This window comes from Sebastes fasciatus, chromosome 17, assembly GCF_043250625.1.
Source record: "Sebastes fasciatus isolate fSebFas1 chromosome 17, fSebFas1.pri, whole genome shotgun sequence".
NCBI lineage: Eukaryota > Metazoa > Chordata > Actinopteri > Perciformes > Sebastidae > Sebastes > Sebastes fasciatus.
Genome location: NC_133811.1, coordinates 21,651,319 through 21,669,697, shown reverse-complemented (window position 1 = coordinate 21,669,697; position 18,379 = coordinate 21,651,319). Strand labels below are relative to the sequence as shown.

The following is an 18,379-nucleotide window of genomic DNA, read 5'->3' as shown; positions in this document are numbered from 1 at the left end:
TTTCACGGCCACAGGTGTCGCTGTTAAGAAGCATTTCTGAAAGTTACAAATAGTCCCTTTAAATAAAGGTTAAATAAAATAAATATAAAATAATATGGAAGTACTCAGGTAAGTAAAACGCACACACACATACACACTGACTTTTAGAATCAGAATCAGAATCAGAATCGTGTTTATTGCCAGGTGTAAGAGGTATACACTACTAGGAATTTGCTTTGGTTTTGTTGGTGCAGTATAATAACAAAAGAATAGCTCAAACGTTAGAATAAAATAAGAATTAAAAAAAAAATTTAATTCTATGAATTTAGTGAGGGTAGACTGTTGTTATGATGATGTTATAAAATAGAAAGAGGGCGGTTCATGATGGTCAGCATGTTGTGCAACCAGAACTTTTAAATAAGCAGCTCCACAGCTGAGTTCTTGATGACAACATCCGGTCTGAACATCTAACTTCCTGTCAGTGTTTCATAAACTCAGGTCGCAGAGAAGGTAAGAAGAAGAACTGGTTGTTTACTAACTTACATCAAAACTATTCATCATTTGACTGCTTTTAATGCAGCTGGTGTTACAAGCTGGTGCTCACGAGTTAATTTAACGTATTGTCGGTGTGATATCTGGATGTTACGTCATGAATCTGCTGCTTTTATTCTGACATTACAAGGTTAACCGTTAGCTAACTTAGCTTAGCTGGCTAGCAGTAGCTAGCTGTAAGAGCATGGGGGTCAGTGTGTGCTCTTAACACTTAAAAGAGTATTTATCCATAATTAACTGTGTTGATGTATAATATTACAGCTCATAGTGTTAGGATTGATAGCATTGCTGGTGCTCGCCTTCACCTTCGTTAGCTAACTAACTCTCAATACCTCTGACATAACAACACCACATCACAAGTTACACAAGATCCCTGTTGTTCATTTAAATATCAATCAGTGGCCACCAAACAATGACCTTTATAGTGTTATGATGAAATGCTGCTGCTGAAATAGAACCAGTGTCTGTTTTCACTCAATGTCTCTTGTTTTGATGCTGTTTCATGGTTTGAAAATATTCGTGTGAGAGTTATGAGAAAAGGTTGATTTTTGCAGCAAATTGAAGCATGATTTAGGTATTAGAACTAATATGTATTAAGATAAGATATACTTTATTGTCCCCGTGGGTAAATTTTTCCTGGATTCCGTCCGACTGCAGTTACAAACACTAAATTAAAACAGCATCAACAACAATAATAAACGATTCAGCACAAGACAGGGAAACAGTTTCACAGAAACAGATGTTTCAACACATACACAGTCCACGTACATAATGGCACATACTATCACACACACCATGGCAGGTACATGGTACAGACAATAGCCCAATATTACACAGATGCAACATATTGCACCGTCCCAATTTGACATATTGCACTGTCCTTATGATAGCTTTATGTTACGAGTTGAATGTTTGTAACGGTTCAACAAACATTCATTCTTGTCGATGTCTATTAAACTTCTCATTATATATATTTATTGTATATATATATGTGCGTTGTTGTTAGTTGTTAGGGCCATCAAAATATATAAGAGTAATCTGTCTAGTTATGGAATAACACTTATTGGATTGATTTGTTGGTGCTCTTTTTGATGAGTCCACTGGGCTGTTTTCAGCTCAAGTTTCAAGTACTTTAATGTCCTATCCACTGAGAGAAATATTTTTTTTTAGTCATTTTTGGTGTAGAAGATGCATGATATTATAAATAATCCCACAGTGTGATTATTTTCTGCTTAAACTTCTAGGAATACAAGGGGAACATATACTGTGCTGTGTTTGAAAATTATTTTGTGAATAGAGCTGCAACAATTCGTTAAAAATTGATTAGCAACTACTTTGATAATAAAGTAATAGCTTAAGTAATTTTTTTAAGCAACGCTGTCAAACATTCTCTGGTTCCAACCTCTCGAATGTGAGGGTTTTCTGCTTTTCTTTGTTTTATATCATTGTAAACTGAATACCTTTGGCTTTTGGACTATAGATCGGGCAAAACAAGACATTTGAAAATGTCACCTTGGGCTCTTGAAAAATGTGATCGTCAAAAATAATCAGCAAATTAATTGCTAATGATAATCTTTAGTTGCAGCCCTAACTCTGATTGTCCGACATTTCTTGTTAAACGAAAGTAACCTAAACTATCTGTTTGACTTGTCGTGTTATGGTCTCTCCTCCGTGCAGGAAGGATGCTGTCCCTCTCTCGAGCAGTGGTGTGTGCGGTGGCCCGTGCTCCAGCTGCTGTCAGTCAGGGTGGAGTGACCGCTATCACCCGATTCAACAGCACAGCACAGGTACCTGGCCTGTATTTTGGAAAAAAATACAATTTTAATTATGAAAATAGGGTTAAACGCTGATTATGTGCTTGTCTCATTTCCCCAGAGTGCTCCTAAGAAAACAACATTTGGGCCTTTGGCAGATGAGGACCGAATTTTCACAAACCTTTATGGCCGCCATGACTGGAGGTAATACCCATGTGTAATTCTAAAATATAATATCCATATTGATTTGATTTGATGGATCCTCACACAATACAAAAGAATGTGCTGAGCAGTAAAGAGAAGAATTCCACTTATGCATGTTTATGAACTGACAAGAATCTTTGTCGGATTAAAACTTGATCAATAATGTCTAGAGAGAAAAAAAGAACACAATCCTCACCTGCTCATATTTGTGCTTCAGGCTGAAGGGGGCAATGAGGCGTGGCGACTGGTACAAAACTAAGGAGATCCTTTTGAAGGGAGTCGACTGGATCCTCAATGAAGTTAAAGGTTCTGGCCTGCGTGGGAGAGGTGGAGCTGGTTTCCCTACTGGCATGAAGTGGAGTTTCATGAACAAGCCCAGCGATGGCAGGTCAGTGACAGACAGATGCACACACTTCTGCTCTTTTTTTTCCTTGATATTCTCCTATCATTTTACCAGATTCTTTTGAAAAGACACAAATGTCTTATACAGTCTAAACCAACAGTGAAGAGTGAACAGTCCATCTTCCTTAATTTGGTCCAAAGTATTTGCACTAGTTTCTCAACATGATTTTAGATAATAATCTTCTTAGCACATTGGAAGTGATGAATCTAATCTTTACATATCAATTAGCTTGATATTTAAATCAACGTCTCTAAAAGGTAGCAAGTATATTTTTAATTTTCATTCTATCCCATTAAAGTCTGAGTATGCAGTTTCTAAATTAATTCACTTTATATTCATTCACATGGTCGATCAAAATGAAGTTTGCTCTACCCTGTTTAACCCAGTTCTAACTTCTTGCTTCAGGCCAAAGTATCTGGTGGTGAACGCAGACGAGGGAGAACCTGGCACCTGTAAGGACAGGGAGATTATGCGGAATGACCCCCACAAGCTGGTGGAGGGCTGCCTGGTGGCTGGGAGGGCCATGGGGGCGCGTGCTGCTTATATCTACATCAGAGGAGAGTTCTACAACGAGTCGTCCAACCTGCAGGTGATAATGGACAGAATGAAACCTGACATATAGACTTTGAAATGATTGTACGTTGTCTCAAGGATGATCCAATTCAATTTATGAAAAAATGGGAAGACGTACAAAATTTACAAATGTTCCAGATCTTAAAAGAAAAAACATGCCGGTAACATTCACACAATTCACTATAAAATCACTAAATACAAGCTTAAGGACTGAGTGTTACTAATAATTAATAGTAATATAATTCAACCTGTTAAAGCATTATATTTTCAATATCTGCTCTTAGGTGGCTATCAATGAGGCCTATGCTGCTGGGCTCATTGGGAGAGACTCCTGTGGCACCGGTTATGACTTTGATGTGTTTGTGATGCGTGGTGCCGGAGCGTACATCTGTGGAGAGGAGACCGCTCTTATCGAGTCCCTGGAGGGAAAGCAGGGGAAGCCCCGTCTGAAGCCCCCATTTCCTGCTGATGTGGGTGAGTTCCGGTGCACAGAGGGGGATAAAATATGGGAAAAAAATATTAATCTTATTAGTCCTTAGCTTTTATCCCACAGTGCATTCTCACATTGGCCACATTTTCTCCACCCTATTAGTTATTATGATCTGAACTCAGAAAACTACTGCTGGTACTGACATATCAACCTCACTTCCGCTTCTATTTTAAAGGTGTGTTTGGTTGCCCAACAACCGTTGCCAATGTGGAGACCGTAGCTGTGGCGCCCACCATCTGTCGTCGTGGCGGCTCGTGGTTTCTGGGCTTTGGCAGAGAGAGAAACTCTGGCACAAAGCTCTTCAACATCTCTGGCCACGTTAACCACCCCTGCACCGTAGAGGAGGAGATGTCCGTCCCTCTGAAAGACCTCATTGAGAGGCACGCAGGTACATATCACGCTAAGAATGTGTCACAAGATGTATCTAACCTGACTCTTATTATTGAGAAAATGTTTTTGAGTTAATAATACCATCTTGGGTCTCAAAGACTGAGCTGCTGTGAGTGGAAGAAACTTGCATGCATCATTTGTTTATCTGCTCCGAGGGGGTCATGGACCGGAAAGATTAAGATGGCTTAACATAAGCGCACCCTAAGTGAATGCAGTTTTTTAAAATTGAAACGAACATCCGTCTGGTAGGTGGAGTGCGTGGCGGTTGGGATAACCTGCTGTGTGTAATCCCCGGTGGCTCCTCAACACCCCTTATTCCCAAGAATGTATGCGAAGAGGTGCTGATGGACTTCGACGGCCTCCTCCAGGCTCAGACTGGCCTGGGCACAGCTGCAATCATCGTCATGGACAAATCTGTAAGTTTGTCGCCTCTGCTGCATAATTTGTTACGTATATAGAAATCATCAAAACATCCGTTACATTTGTGGATGCATTGTTTTTTTTGCAGACTGACATTATCAGAGCCATCGCCCGTCTGATCGAGTTCTACAAGCATGAGAGCTGCGGCCAGTGCACACCCTGCAGAGAAGGTAAGTGCCACTTCACTGTCATTTTGTGCGCCAACCTTAAAGGACCAATATGTATTATATTTACTATAATAAATCATAAAATGACCACGATATGTCATCCGAGATTAAGGTAACATACTAAATTGAAATACTGGCTTCTCCGACAACAATGCTACAGCCAGTATGTTCCCCTTTGAAATTTCCTTTCTGGTCCGGAACGTCTGTTTTTGTTTTGGCCGGTGTGATCCCGTCCACTGCCCGCTTCCACACCAGTTGCCACATATGAAACAAATTGGCACGCAAACACAGCCTTCTGTTGCCATGGAAGCCAGCAAACAAACTGGATCAACAGAGATAACGTTAATGTTTGATGCTACCCTCATTCTCATTCTGATACCCAACCTAAAAAGCCTTGGCACATCTCTCTGTGGTCCGTGTGCAGATGGGTTATCAAGGAAGCGAGTATTTGAGAAACAAAGCCGGTGAAGTGATTCCAACTTCTACTGGCCAGAGGCTAACGCGGTGATGCTAACTGCTATCAGTCACACCAGAGGAGTGGAGAGGCCAATGTTTTGAATTTGGACTGCTGTTACCTGTTTTAACATTAGTTGTCGGTCCTACATATTCCTCCTTTAACATTACGCACATTGGGCTTTTCAGTGTCTTGTAATACCTCTAACAAACTAAATTGACCCTTTCATTTTTTTCTGTAGGAGTGGACTGGATGAATAACATGATGTGGCGTTTTGTGAAAGGCGATGCAAAGCCATCAGAGATCGACATGATTTGGGAGCTCAGTAAGCAGATTGAGGGACACACTATCTGTGCCCTGGGAGATGGTGCAGCATGGCCAGTGCAGGTAAACACGTGTTGTCATAATGCATTTGCATACTAACGGGGTCATTGGAAGAATGAATGTGGGACTCTGGGAAATGAATGAGTTTTGCATTTTGCAGGCTGCAGTTTGTGTTGCTGTTAAATTTTATTGCATAACATTGAAGTTTCCATTATTTTGTGACAAATATTACTATAGAATTCAATCAACAGGGCTCCGACAGAGTAGCAAAAACTAAATTTAATATGTTTCATAAAGGAAAGATTTATTGCCGGGCTGTTGTATTGGATTGCATTAGATTTAGCTAGGTGTAGCCTCGAGGAGTAAACTCCAGACCACAAACCATAGCCTCAAAAAATACTCAAGGTCCTTTCTCCTGTGTCTTTCATTTTTATAATTAACACTTTCCCTGTTTTTTGTAAATATACACAGACATACTGTTTGTAGTACATCCACTTATTCTTCTGCTATACTAATTGTCCTATTTTCCTCTGTTTTCTCTTTTCTGTGTTCTCAGGGATTGATCAGGCACTTCAGGCCTGTGATGGAAAGCCGAATTGCTGAACACCAGCAGCAGCAGCAGCAGCAGCAGGCCAGGGTTTAAATGGCTCCTCTCACTCCTTGAACTTGTTCTTCTGCCTCATTTGCCCCTATCCCGTGCTTGTGTCATTGACAAAATTATTTAAAGCGATAATGTGCCGTTTTATCACCTCATCATCAAGTTTTACATTTGATGTTCTGCCTTGTCTGGTGAAAATACCAATAAAATTCTATGAACCTGAAACTTTACTTTTCACTTTGTTGTTTTGGCTCACTGTGTGTTTTACTTGTAGAAAATTGTGGAAAGAAACAATAATAATTTTGTTCATATTTTCCCATTGAATAGTTTCAGTTTAATATTTGTTTTTAATAATTTCACTAAAAATGAAGAACTGCATTTTTTTCTTCTCTACCAACATTTGTTCAATGTTTATGAATTAATTATTATTTATAATAATTATTATTATATTATTATTAATTCATTAATAGCATGCAGTAAACATTCATTAGCAGAATGTTTAATACAGGGGTAAACAGTTATGGAAAAAATAAATACAATAAATTTATACAAAAAAAATTGTATAAAGATGCTATTGTCTATTGTTGACATATAAGATAAGATATTCCTTTATTAGTCCCGCAGTTTAGTCCGAAATTTGCAGTGTACAGCAGCAATAGTGCGAAAAAAAGATGCATCAACTAACACAGTAAAAAAAAAAGAGCTAAACAAAGTGAAACAAAATATGAACCATTTAAATAGAAGGAAGTATAAAAATAGGAGCAGTATATACAGTATTGACAATAAACAGACTTAACAAAATATGTCATGTCTTAACACCTTTTTTTGTTTTGTTACGAGGAAACAGTCCGTAGTTTCAGTCTTTATAGTTACCAAATGATTTAAAAGCATGGTTTCACCTTTGAAACTTTAGATTAGAAGGTAAATGTGCCCTGAAGGACTAAATGATAAGAGCCACTCCACAAACAACGCAGTGGTACATTCCATATAAAACCCGCATTTCCATAATCTCGCGATAGCTCCGTGATCCCATATCACGTGACGTGGGCAGAACATTCACCGCGGCTTCATTTCGGCGGACGTTTCGTGCGGTAAGAAATGGATGCCTTCTTCTGAACTGTTTACAAAAGGCTTCATTCAAAATTAATCACGATTTATCACATACGTGCACGTTTATAAAGTACACAGGTACAACACGAAAGTAAAGCACACGAGAACACGATTGAAAATAATGTTAAAATACACACTATAGTGGTGTAAAGCTTTCAATTGTAGCTGTGTGCTTGACGACCGTTGTCAACCAACGTTAGCTCAGGCCTAGCGTTTATTAGGTTTATTCTGTCTTTATTACATCACTAGTGTGCCAGAAGTAAAATACAAATTCAGACTCTCATACTGTGTATATTCATTTTTAGAAAAATTGTTTTCAATCTCCAATCTTTATATTATTTATAAGAAACATCCCGCGGGTTAATATACCACTAGCTTTACTGCAGTCATCTCCTGCTAACATCACAGTTATGATGCATGTTCAGTGTGTCTGCAACAACAACAATGTGTTCCTGTGTTACAGCTCACTGTGCAATATCATTTTCCACATGTGCAATTTTTTTAATAGTCTGTTTATTGTCAATACTGTATATACATTTCAAAATTCAAGATTCAAGAGTTTTATTTGCCATTTGCACCTAAGTACATTGGAATTCTGAGCAGTTTACACCGACTCAGCTTTAAGAAAAGAAAAACAAAAAGGTAGAAAAGGCACAAGGTAATTACAGTACAAAATAAGTATCACATTCAACTCAACACAATAAATAAATAAATTATTAAAATATAAAACGCCCTCAGTGTAGTCAATAAATAAACTAAACTAGCATAGGAACGATACCCCCAGAATACAAATATACAGTATATATGCTCCATGACCATGTTAAAAGAACTTGTAACTCTCATAAAAAATATTTAAAAAAAATAAATAATATATTTTAGACAATTACACAGAAGGCAGCATATTGCACAGCATTACAGTCCATTCAGTTCAGGTGTACTGTGTGTCAATAATGGTATGGAGGTGAGGTGTGGGGTATTTGTGTCCCTCTTTAACTGCTCCTATTTTTATACTTCCTTCTATTTAAATGGTTCATATTTTGTTACACTTTGTTTAGCTCGTTTTTGCTGTGTTAGCTGATGCATCTTGTTTTTTTGCACTATCCCCTTTGCTGCTGTACACTACAAATTCCCCCACTGCGGGACTAATAAAGGAATATCTTATGTTATCTTATCTCCATGTGGCTGAGTAGTGTCTGAAACCATCAGCATGGAAGTGGTGAAGATAGAACAGGTCATTGTTGGGGGTGAGAAGAGAGCCGCTTCAACGGAGGTGAAGCCTGAGCCTGTGGTCGCCCCTCTGCAGTCATGTAAGCTAACATGTATATATGTTCATACACCATGTGATGCTGTTAACCTAATTCTAGTCTCATTTGACAATAATCACAGTATATATTATATCTATTCCTGCTATATTACGTTGAAACTAATCATCAAACCACTTGCATTGTGATGCAGATCAGCATGAGAGTCTGCAGTGTTTTCAGTGCTTCATCACCTTCTGTAACTCCAAAGCCAAGGAGAGACACATGAGGAAGAGTCACCGGGACCAGTACAAGCAGCTCCTGCAGCAGGTAGGGAAGCAATTCATGTGTAATAGGGTTGATTTTTTTTATTGCTTCAATTGATTTCATTATTGATTAATCTGCAGATTGTTTTGTCCATTTATCATTTGGTCCATAAATTATGTAATAATTATTTTTGTGGCCAGGATCAATATTTGAGAATTTTGTTTTGAAAGAATTAGATAATCAGAATCAGAAATATTAAGTGATCCCCGGGGGTAAATTGGGGCATTACAGTTGCTGTTGTATAAACATAAAGAAATGTAAGAAAATATAAATAAATTATTTACATAATGCTACAATTTTGAATGAAAGTGAAGATGTACTTTGGTTTGAAAATATCTGCGATTTTTTTTTTTTAAGATTCATCAGTTGACTATTGTAAACACCTTTCATTCTTCTTTAAAAAAAAATCTGTGAATAATGCCTTGAGTTAGGATTTCATATTTTTAACTAATTTTGTGCTCATTATTTTGCAGACTAATACAGTCTTCATTTGCTATAAGTGTGACAAGAGCTTCCAGTATTCTGAGGAGCTCACCCAGCACCAGGCCACCCACAGCACAGAGGAGAAGCCCTTCGTTTGTGTTTACTGCCAGAAAAACTTCTTTACCTTCAGCGAGGTGAGGGCGCAGCAGGCTAAATGTTACCCTGTTTTTTTTGTGCTTGGGAACTGATAAAATAATTGTTTATTGTTTATGATGAATGTTAAATGTCTTGCAGCTGAACAAACACAGACGAAATGAGTGCATAGAACGACGGTGTCCCTGCCAGGACTGTGGCGCTTTCTTCCCCAGTGCTGCACGCCTTCGCAACCATCGCATCGCAGTGCACCCCGAAGCCCCCCTAGTGGCTGATGACCTCAACACCTACCAATGCTGCAAATGTAGTCGTGGTTTCCAGACAGAAGAAGAGCTTCTGCAGCACCAGGAGAGATTTGCCAATGATATAAACTGTGACGTTAAGCCGCAAGGCAAAAAGCGTGGCCGGAAACCCAAGAACGCAGCTCAAGGAGGGATGGCTGAGATGAAGAAGATCAAACAAGAAGAGGAAGAAGAATACAATGACTCTACAACAGAGGGTTGCCCCTCCAGTGAGCTGCAGCCGGAGCTCAAGATCCCCTGTTCCGAAACAAATTGTGACCTCATATTCCCTTCTGTGACAGCCCTGCGGGCACACAAGAGGGAGGCACACGGGCCTACCCCTCGCAATGCTCATGCATGCACAGAGTGCGATGAGAGCTACGCTCGGTCTGAGCAGCTCAAAGCACACATGGCCAAGGAGCACCACTCTGGATACAACTGCCCCACCTGTGGAAAGTGCTTTGCACGAGAGAGCACCCTAAAGATCCACCAGAACACCCACACTGAAGGAGAGGAGGCAGCAGAAAAAAGATAATATAAGGGGAAAAGACTGTAACTTCATCCTGCATCATTCAGTGAAATGATTGTCAGTGTTTCACAACATATTCTGTTTAGTGTAGGAAGATTTTTATGTGGATATTTTAGGGTCCGAGTTTTTGAAGCAAGGTTATGCAACACATGAATAATGGAGGTTGTTTCTGGAATGCCATTTTTCAATTGCTTTTAGAAAGACATCCCACACTTGTGAGTAGTACTCTGTACCGATCTGTACATAATTATGCTTTATGTCCACTATAAGCTCATGCCACAAGGCCCTTTTTGCTATCCATATTACCTCTATTGTACCTGGAATGTTTTTATTCATGTAGACTAACTAGCTAATTCTCCCTCAAGTGTGGGGATGTTTTGTATTTTCAGGATGTACACATAAGGGTGACAGTTACATGGAGAAAGTAAGTCTTAAACATCATGAAATCCAAAATCTGATAAATGGGCCAGTGTATAGGATTCTGTACTAAGGGACTTTAATAATGTAATCTGCGAGTTGTTTTTTTTTTTTCTTTCCAAAAGTAAATAGTTGTTGCATTAAACAATACTTAACGTTTCTGTGGTGTCTGTTTGAATGGCTGAATGAGAGGAAAATGTAAAGCCCTATGTAGGTGCTGTCTCCTTTACCTGTGCAGCCAGTGGTGGGTGGAGTCTAGAGACAATTTTCAGTTTCTGTGGAAACTGTAGATGTTAAAAATAAATGTTTTTAGAGAGGTTTATTCTAAAAAATAAATTGATTTTGGGAAACTTAATCACATTTTTTGACTCAGTCAGAATTAGTACCATCCACTGGTATAGTTATTATAATTATGAAAGTTGTAAGATACATATATGTTATTAATGAAGTCGTATCCTGCTTATGAGACACCATCAGCTGAATATATGTAGGTTTCTAATTATGTCATACCTATGATTTAGAGTAACTTAGCATAAAAATAGTAATTTTGGAGCTTTATTTTTTAATATATTTTATTATTTAAATACCCAGTACATAAAGAAGTTCGAAATAGCTATATTATAATAATACAACACCAACAGGGTACTATATTCTGCATAATTAGTAGCTTATTTTTTTTTGGTTCAAAGTCTTTTTATTGGTATTCTGTACAAAATCCAATAAAATCACAGAAATATTGTATAAACAAATTATACCCCCCCCATCCCTATAACAATATTACTGCACCATTAAATAAGCAGAATTAATTGAATAAACAATTACATGTATACATGAATGTATACATATAAATTAATTAAATCCGATAGAAACATAAACGAAACATATACAAAAAATAAGGAAAAAGGAAAGGACCAAAAAGATAAGGAAATTAAAAATAATAAATTTAAAAAAGCTTACTTTAATTATATTTTGCTGCAGACTTCTTTGATTTTGCATACAGGACTAAGTATTGCTACTTTTACTAATTATTTAGTTGTATAAACATAGATAAATGTAAAAAAATTAAAAATAAATGATACATAATGCTACAATATAAACACAATCTATGTATAAAAAAATATATATATATATATATATATTTATATATGTTTATATATATATATATATATATATATATATATATATATATATATAAGTAAGTACTACAATTAAAGATAAGACAATTTGAATATAAGAAATATGAAATATGTACAAATATTTGCATTAAGACGTGCAATATATAACAAAAAAACACAGTGCAAATAAGTAAATACAAAATGCTGAGAAGTGGGATCTATCCATCCCTCCATCCATCCGTGTACACAAGCGAAGTCGCCCAGCGTCGAACAGGGGTCGTCCTAGGGCGGAGAAGTTCGTTTTCCCATGATGCACCTGTGGTTTCCTTTCTATCTCGCGCCTTTGCCTCGTCGCAGTCCATCTTGGCTCTGTGTTTCACATCGCTGCTGTAGTTTCTCTGTAGTTTCTCTGTCGTGACGCTGCTCCGCTCCGCTCCGCGCTGCTCTACTGCCAGCTCGCCGTCGCTGCTGTTGTTGTAGTAGTAAAATAATGGCGGCATCGGTCGGAGGCGGATTATCATCATCATCTCCGGGTTTGAGCACCACCCAACTGCCGGCCAAAGCTCGCTTCCCGGGTCGGCCCAGCACGGCTCGCAGCAGCAGCAGACTACGGTCGGAGAAACGCACCAAACGCGGAAGGTTGTTCTCGGATGACGGGGATAGATCGAGATCATCAACCGCCGCCGAAGGGCCGAGGCCCGTCAACATCGGCCTCGCGTTGAGCGAAGACCCGGCGCTGCTGCGTCTGCTCGGGGTGGCGGAGAAGCACAGGAGGCAGAGAGATGTCGGCTTCTGCACCTCCAGCGACAGCGAGGAGGTTAGTAAGAAGATAACTGTTAACATGTCTAGATAGATGGGGAACAATATAATGTGACACATTAACTCAGTTTGCTCAAATTAAACCACATTTAGATGAATTTGTTTGTTACTAACTGGAAGTATTTGAAGCTAACGTTGAGCTAACTTGGCTAGCGAACAACATAATAGGTATTGTAGCTAGCTGTGTTCCTGCAGCCTGACGTTAAGCTGCAGATTGGTTGATGGGTGAATATTTAGTCTTATTGCTTCTGCAGATATTAATAGTTAAATGTCTGTTTTTGAAGTTGCAACAGCCATGCATTCAAGATGTCAGTGTGTTTGCATGAAAAGACCATTAAGGCGGAAACTTTGGCGGTATGATAACCATCGTTTTGTTGTGGATACCAGGAGATGTCTTTTGTTTATTCATCCCCCATGAGTTGAACTTCCCACACTGTGCATGACACACACACAGGCTGATAATGTTGTCGTAGTTAAAACGTAGCTGGCTGCTAACGTGGAGGATCACACTCTCCACGTTGGAGCTGTCAGCTGATGGCTCGCTGTTTTTGAGTGTGTGATGCTGTATTTGGACCACACACTGATTTTTCTTTCTATAAACTAATTTTGCATAGTATATGTTTACAAATAATCATCAATCCCATCATGCATCTCAGTTTATTTTAAGGAAAGTTAAGCTTCAGATTGGTTGATGGGTGAATATGTTTAGTCTTATTGCTTCTGCAGATATTAATAGTTAATTGTCTTGTTTTGAAGTTGCAAACAGCCATACATTCAGATAGATCAGCGTCCATCACCATCAGTGTGTTTGCATGAAAAGACCATTAGGCGGTAACTTTGGCGGTATGATAACCATCGTGAATGCGTTTTGTTGTTGGATACCAGAAGATGTCTTTTGTTGGAGTTGAACTTCCCACACTGTGCAGGCTGATAATCTTGTCGTAGTTAAAACGTAGCTGCTGTTAACGTGGAGGATCACTCTCTCCACGTTGGAGCTGTCAGCTGATGATCTTGCTGTTTTGAGCAAGTGATGCAACGTTACCTAGATGTTTTAATCAGAAAAAAGCTGTATTTGGATTTTTTTTGTCCAGTGCCTTTCTATAAACTAATTTTGCATTGTGTATGTTTACAAACAATCATCACTGCCATCATGCATCTCCCTTCTTTTCCCAATTTTTTACTTGAATTTACAAGGTCAGTTTATTCTAAGGAAAGTTAAGCTTCAGATTGCATGATGGGTGAATATTTTTGTCTTATTTCTTCTGCAGATATTAATAGTTAATTGTCTGGTTTTGAAGTTGCAAACAGCCATACATTCAGAGATCAGTGTGTTTGCATGAAAAGACCATTAGGCAGAAACTTTGGCGGTATGCTAATGAATGTGTTTTGTTGTGGATACCAGAAGATGTCTTTTGTTGGAGTTGAACTTCCCACACTGTGCAGGCTGATAATCTTGTCGTAGTAAAAACGTAGCTGGCTGCTAACGCGGAGGATCACACTCTCCACATTGGAGCTGTCAGCTGATGGCTCGCTGTTTTGAGTGTGTGATGGATGCAACATTACCTTGATGTTTCAATCAGAAAAAAAAGCTGTATTTGGACCACACACTGATTTATTTTTTTTATTTTTTTGTCCAATGCCTTTCTATAAATTTAGCAAAGTATATGTTTACAAACAATCATCACTCCCATGATGCATCTCCCTTCTTTTCCTAACTTCTTTACTTGAATTTACAAGGTCAGTTTATTTTAAGGAAAGTGCAGGGTTCTCTGTTTTATTTATTTATTTATTTGATGTAAAGAGGGCAGCTATTCCAGTGAAAAATGAGTTATTGCAAAGTGCCATTCCACCTGCTGAAGTCAAGTCTTGTTGACTGACATGTATTAACTTTTAAACATTTTTAATTGAGATTAAAAGCCAGTTAGGTCTGTAGTCATTGAGCTAAGAGTGTGTGTGGCCAGTATCTGTACTGAGTGTCTAGTTGGAAATTTATTGTACTGATGAATTGTCTGGTTTTAATGGTGTTATTGGGATTGCTGATTGTCTGTGCCCTAGTGGAAATTTAGTATTGTTCTTCTGTTTCTATTTGTTTTGGGGTGGCTGTTATTTTTTCGGTCTTGCTTATTAGTTATTTGTATGGTGTTTTATTATGTCTTTTTACAAAGTGTAAGGTTATGATTTACTACAACTGATTGTTTATCTCTGTTACCTGCACATCACTAGTGCCCTCCGCCCAGGGACTACAGATGAAAATGAGCTTTTAGCTATATCTGGTACAATATAGCCTTTGCATTGTGCATTGTCCCTGCTAAATAAACAATACAATAAATGAGCGGGTCCAGGGGCACTGAGGATGAAATCTTCACAGTATTGGAGTGATGTAGCCAAGGTTAGGCTTGTCATGATAATGCAATTTCTAATTTTGATACATTACCTTGAAAAATATCAATATTTGATACCATTTTCGATACCACAGGGAAAATTGAAAACAATCAGGGCATCAAATTTTATATTTTTATTAAAAGATAAATAGCGGTTCAGGGTTGGAAATTGGCACCTGTCACCATTCAGATGCTGGTAAAATATGCAAGTGGCTGCTAGATTTGCTTCTCTCACCAGCCAAAAAACAAAGGTAATGTATTTAGTGGCCGGTAGATTTTGTAATCCTCCAGCCACAGTGGCAGTTGGACAAAAAAGTTAATTTCCAAACTAGGGATGCACCGATTCAACTTTTTCAGTCTCGATACCCAAAGCCCAGGTATCGCTATCGGTATTAGCCAATACCGAGTACCGATCCGATACCAGTGTTTAATTAATAAGCTGTATGCCTCACTGTGTGGAAGTGACTGGGATCATTCTTTTACGTGTAAGGAAACATCATGCTTGACTTAAAAGTCGCTTTCCTAACTTTGTAAAACAAAATGTAACAAATAAATAGATAACATAACATACATTTATTGAATGATTTATTATTAAAGTAATAAATGGTACACCAACAACTTGGCTAAAAATTAACAGGAATTACAATTCAGGTGTAAACGGTTTTAATGCAGCAACAAATTGGTCAAAACTTAAATAGGAATTAAAATTCCAGTATATAATGTATATGATATATAAACATAGAACTGAATTTAATAGATAATCTGCCTCATTGTCACAATATCTGATCCAGCTATTTGAGTCAGTATTGGCCCGATATCCGATCCGGTATCGGTGCATCCTTATTACAACCGCTGCTGTGTGTGTGTGTGTGTGTCAATTCGCTGTCGGAGAGAAGAGAGAGCAGAAAGTGCAAATATCTAATAATAATATTTATAAATATTTAATATTAATAATATTTCAAATATCAAAGTATTGATATATATTGATGCTTCAATATTTTTCACAATGCTAGCCAAGAGATGACAAGTTATGATGCCGTGTAATTTTTATCTTACAGTTGCATATATTCAATGTGGATAAAAGCCTAGAAATGAAGGTTGAAAATTAAAATGGTATTGTGTGTTGACCATATTGTGAGTGCTTTGCTAGGCCAAAGATTATAGATGCTCTGTGCACAGCTTTGCTTACTAACTGATAAGAGCTGGGGTCATTCATAAATATTATACGACCAACGAGAGAGGACTTGAATCTCCCACACTAGTCTCATATTTTCAATGATGAAATGATTAATATCTAAGGCGGTCTCGTTGTAGCTCCATCCGGACAGGATGGTGATAATAATGATATAATGCCAAATTGGATCTAATCTTATTATTTAATTTGCAGAGCAGGGGCTTTAGTGTCTGACATCAGTCGGACTTCACTGATGCAATCCCTTTAGAGTGGACTGTAACAGAGTCACATGGCTCAAAGCTTGTGGGTGCTGCTGTTCAAGTGGAGTACCACGCGTCACGTAGTGGTTTGGAGTAGATATCAGCAGGGGGGTTTCATCTCTGACAAATCTATGGAGTCGTCATTTTGCACACGAAGATGGATGTGAGTAATTGGAAGTCAAGTTGAAGTGATTTGCTGCAATGTGCAAGCTTTGCATCTGAGGTAGACAGGTGCTTGAATGAGAGGATGCTGGAGGCTGACTGTGCTCCAAAGGATCTATTTAAACTTTTGTAGCGATGGCATTTGCATGTATATTTCCTATACTCGGCTATATTAAAATATCACTCTTTTAGGGGAGAATTAAGCTACGATTTTTATTCCACTATAGTTTGAGTGCTACACTCCTGATTTATTTCAGAGAAAACATTGTCCTATATCTCACTAACAATTACACCTGTGCAGAGATGGTGCCCAGGCAGAGAATCTGCTGAGTTATTTCTTGCAGTTGACTCACAGATTGGAACCAAAATCTGCTTCATTTGGTGCCTCAGCACTGTTATGATGCAGCTCTGGAGTAAGCGTATACAGTAGTGCTGATGCTGAAAAGTATTTTCAGCAGGGATAATCGAATGACTCAGACGTGGGTGAGAAATGACTAAAATCTGTCACCTTCTGACCTATCCCCTTTCGATTTGAGCTGAAGTTTTCCCCTACATGTTAACCTGTATGAGAGAGTGTTAGAACATGGTATGATTAACCAGAATGGCCAACCAGTCAGCATACAGGGGCCCTCAAAGTTGACTCATATTAGACAACCACCCCACCTAAACGGATATCCTCTTCAAAAATAAACATTACAGTACGGTTCTCTGATTATCAAAAAGCTAACAAAAAAGGTTCAACACAATTTCAATTAGGCAATTTTTGTGGTCCTTAAATCTTAATTTGCAAAAAAACACAAACTCAGAATTTTTTCTTCTTCATTTTTATAAGTTATAGGGTTGACACTTCATTGCATCTGTGCCCACTAGGGATGCACAGAAACCGGATCGGAGATCGGGCCGATACTGACTCAAATAGCTGCATCGGGTATCGTGACAATGTGGCCGATCTATTCAATTCAATTCTATGTTTGAATTCCTGTACAAGTTTTGACCAATTTGTTGCTGCATTAAAAAGTTTTACACTTGAATTGTAGTTCCTGTTAATTTTGAAGATTTGTTTTACCAAGTTGCTGGTGTACAATTTATTATTTTAATAATAAATAACAATTCAGTAAAACCTGAAGTTGCCTTACATATATAAGAATGATCCCAGTCACTTCAACACAGTGAGGTATACAGCTTACTAATTAAACACTGGTATCGGATCGGTACTCGGTATCGGTCAGTAACCAAAGCCCGGGTATCAGTATCGGTATCGGGACTGAAAAAGTTGGATTGGTGCATTCATAGTGCCCACTATCGGTTGCGCAACAGCGGACCTCTTAGTATATGCTGGGTAGGTCAGTCTAACACATGAATCCTTAATGTTGCCTATGATTTTCTGTTTCACCTTAAATATTACTTTAGTTTTTGTTTATCATCACAATTGATGGTCCCATATGGGTCAACTTTACAAACCCTAGCACCTTCTGAACCCTTTTATTATAATTATTTGAATCTCAATACCGAGCTGACAAAGTAGTAATTGTTTCATCATCTTCATTACCACTTTCACATCAGTTCTCTATATTATGGGGATGCTGGATATTTAAGATATTCTATATTTTTTTAATTATTTTGTGTTCATTTTTAATTTTGTGTTCATTTTTCAGCTTTAAGCCATATCATGGCGATGG

At 38.2% G+C, this 18,379-nt stretch overlaps 3 protein-coding genes across 5 annotated transcripts in view; all 3 read left to right on the top strand.

The window, feature by feature from the left end:
• The first annotated feature begins 345 nt into the window (after nt 1–345).
• ndufv1 (NADH:ubiquinone oxidoreductase core subunit V1) lies at nt 346–6,533 on the top strand. 2 transcript variants are annotated; one of them, XM_074613175.1, is made up of 11 exons: nt 346–489; nt 2,209–2,318; nt 2,407–2,489; nt 2,707–2,877; nt 3,298–3,481; nt 3,750–3,939; nt 4,131–4,343; nt 4,595–4,761; nt 4,854–4,935; nt 5,628–5,773; nt 6,267–6,533. In XM_074613175.1, exons 2-11 carry the CDS (start codon nt 2,214–2,216, stop codon nt 6,351–6,353), a joined length of 1,428 nt encoding a protein of 475 aa, XP_074469276.1. In that variant the 5' UTR covers nt 346–489; nt 2,209–2,213; the 3' UTR covers nt 6,354–6,533. The 2 variants fall into 2 exon arrangements, with proteins under 2 accessions (XP_074469276.1, XP_074469274.1); XM_074613173.1 differs by lacking the exon at nt 346–489 and adding an exon at nt 604–661.
• A 757-nt stretch (nt 6,534–7,290) lies between these two features.
• LOC141754559 (uncharacterized) lies at nt 7,291–10,948 on the top strand. Its single transcript, XM_074613692.1, has 5 exons — nt 7,291–7,399; nt 8,609–8,725; nt 8,874–8,989; nt 9,460–9,603; nt 9,704–10,948. Exons 2-5 carry the CDS (start codon nt 8,626–8,628, stop codon nt 10,376–10,378), a joined length of 1,035 nt encoding a protein of 344 aa, XP_074469793.1. The 5' UTR covers nt 7,291–7,399; nt 8,609–8,625; the 3' UTR covers nt 10,379–10,948.
• A 1,308-nt stretch (nt 10,949–12,256) lies between these two features.
• The window catches only part of kmt2ba (lysine (K)-specific methyltransferase 2Ba), a 34,380-nt gene continuing 28,257 nt past the window's right edge, over nt 12,257–18,379 (top strand). For both annotated transcript variants that reach the window (XM_074614561.1, XM_074614560.1), the window contains exon 1: nt 12,257–12,721. In XM_074614561.1, coding sequence (XP_074470662.1) covers nt 12,395–12,721 — 327 coding nt within the window. In that variant the 5' untranslated portion in view covers nt 12,257–12,394. The remainder of the gene's footprint in view (nt 12,722–18,379) is intronic.

What these genes read in the sequence shown, in the direction of transcription:
- ndufv1 (XM_074613173.1), top strand. Translation starts at nt 619, where the DNA reads ATGTTACGTCATGAATCTGCTGCTTTTATTCTGACATTACAAG. An exon ending in CCCATTTCCTGCTGATGTGG is followed by an intron (nt 3,940 to 4,130) that starts GTGAGTTCCGGT and finishes TCTATTTTAAAG; the next exon opens with GTGTGTTTGGTTGCCCAACA. An exon ending in TCATCGTCATGGACAAATCT is followed by an intron (nt 4,762 to 4,853) that starts GTAAGTTTGTCG and finishes TTTTTTTTGCAG; the next exon opens with ACTGACATTATCAGAGCCAT.
- LOC141754559 (XM_074613692.1), top strand. Translation starts at nt 8,626, where the DNA reads ATGGAAGTGGTGAAGATAGAACAGGTCATTGTTGGGGGTGAGAAGAGA. An exon ending in ACAAGCAGCTCCTGCAGCAG is followed by an intron (nt 8,990 to 9,459) that starts GTAGGGAAGCAA and finishes ATTATTTTGCAG; the next exon opens with ACTAATACAGTCTTCATTTG. An exon ending in ACTTCTTTACCTTCAGCGAG is followed by an intron (nt 9,604 to 9,703) that starts GTGAGGGCGCAG and finishes AATGTCTTGCAG; the next exon opens with CTGAACAAACACAGACGAAA.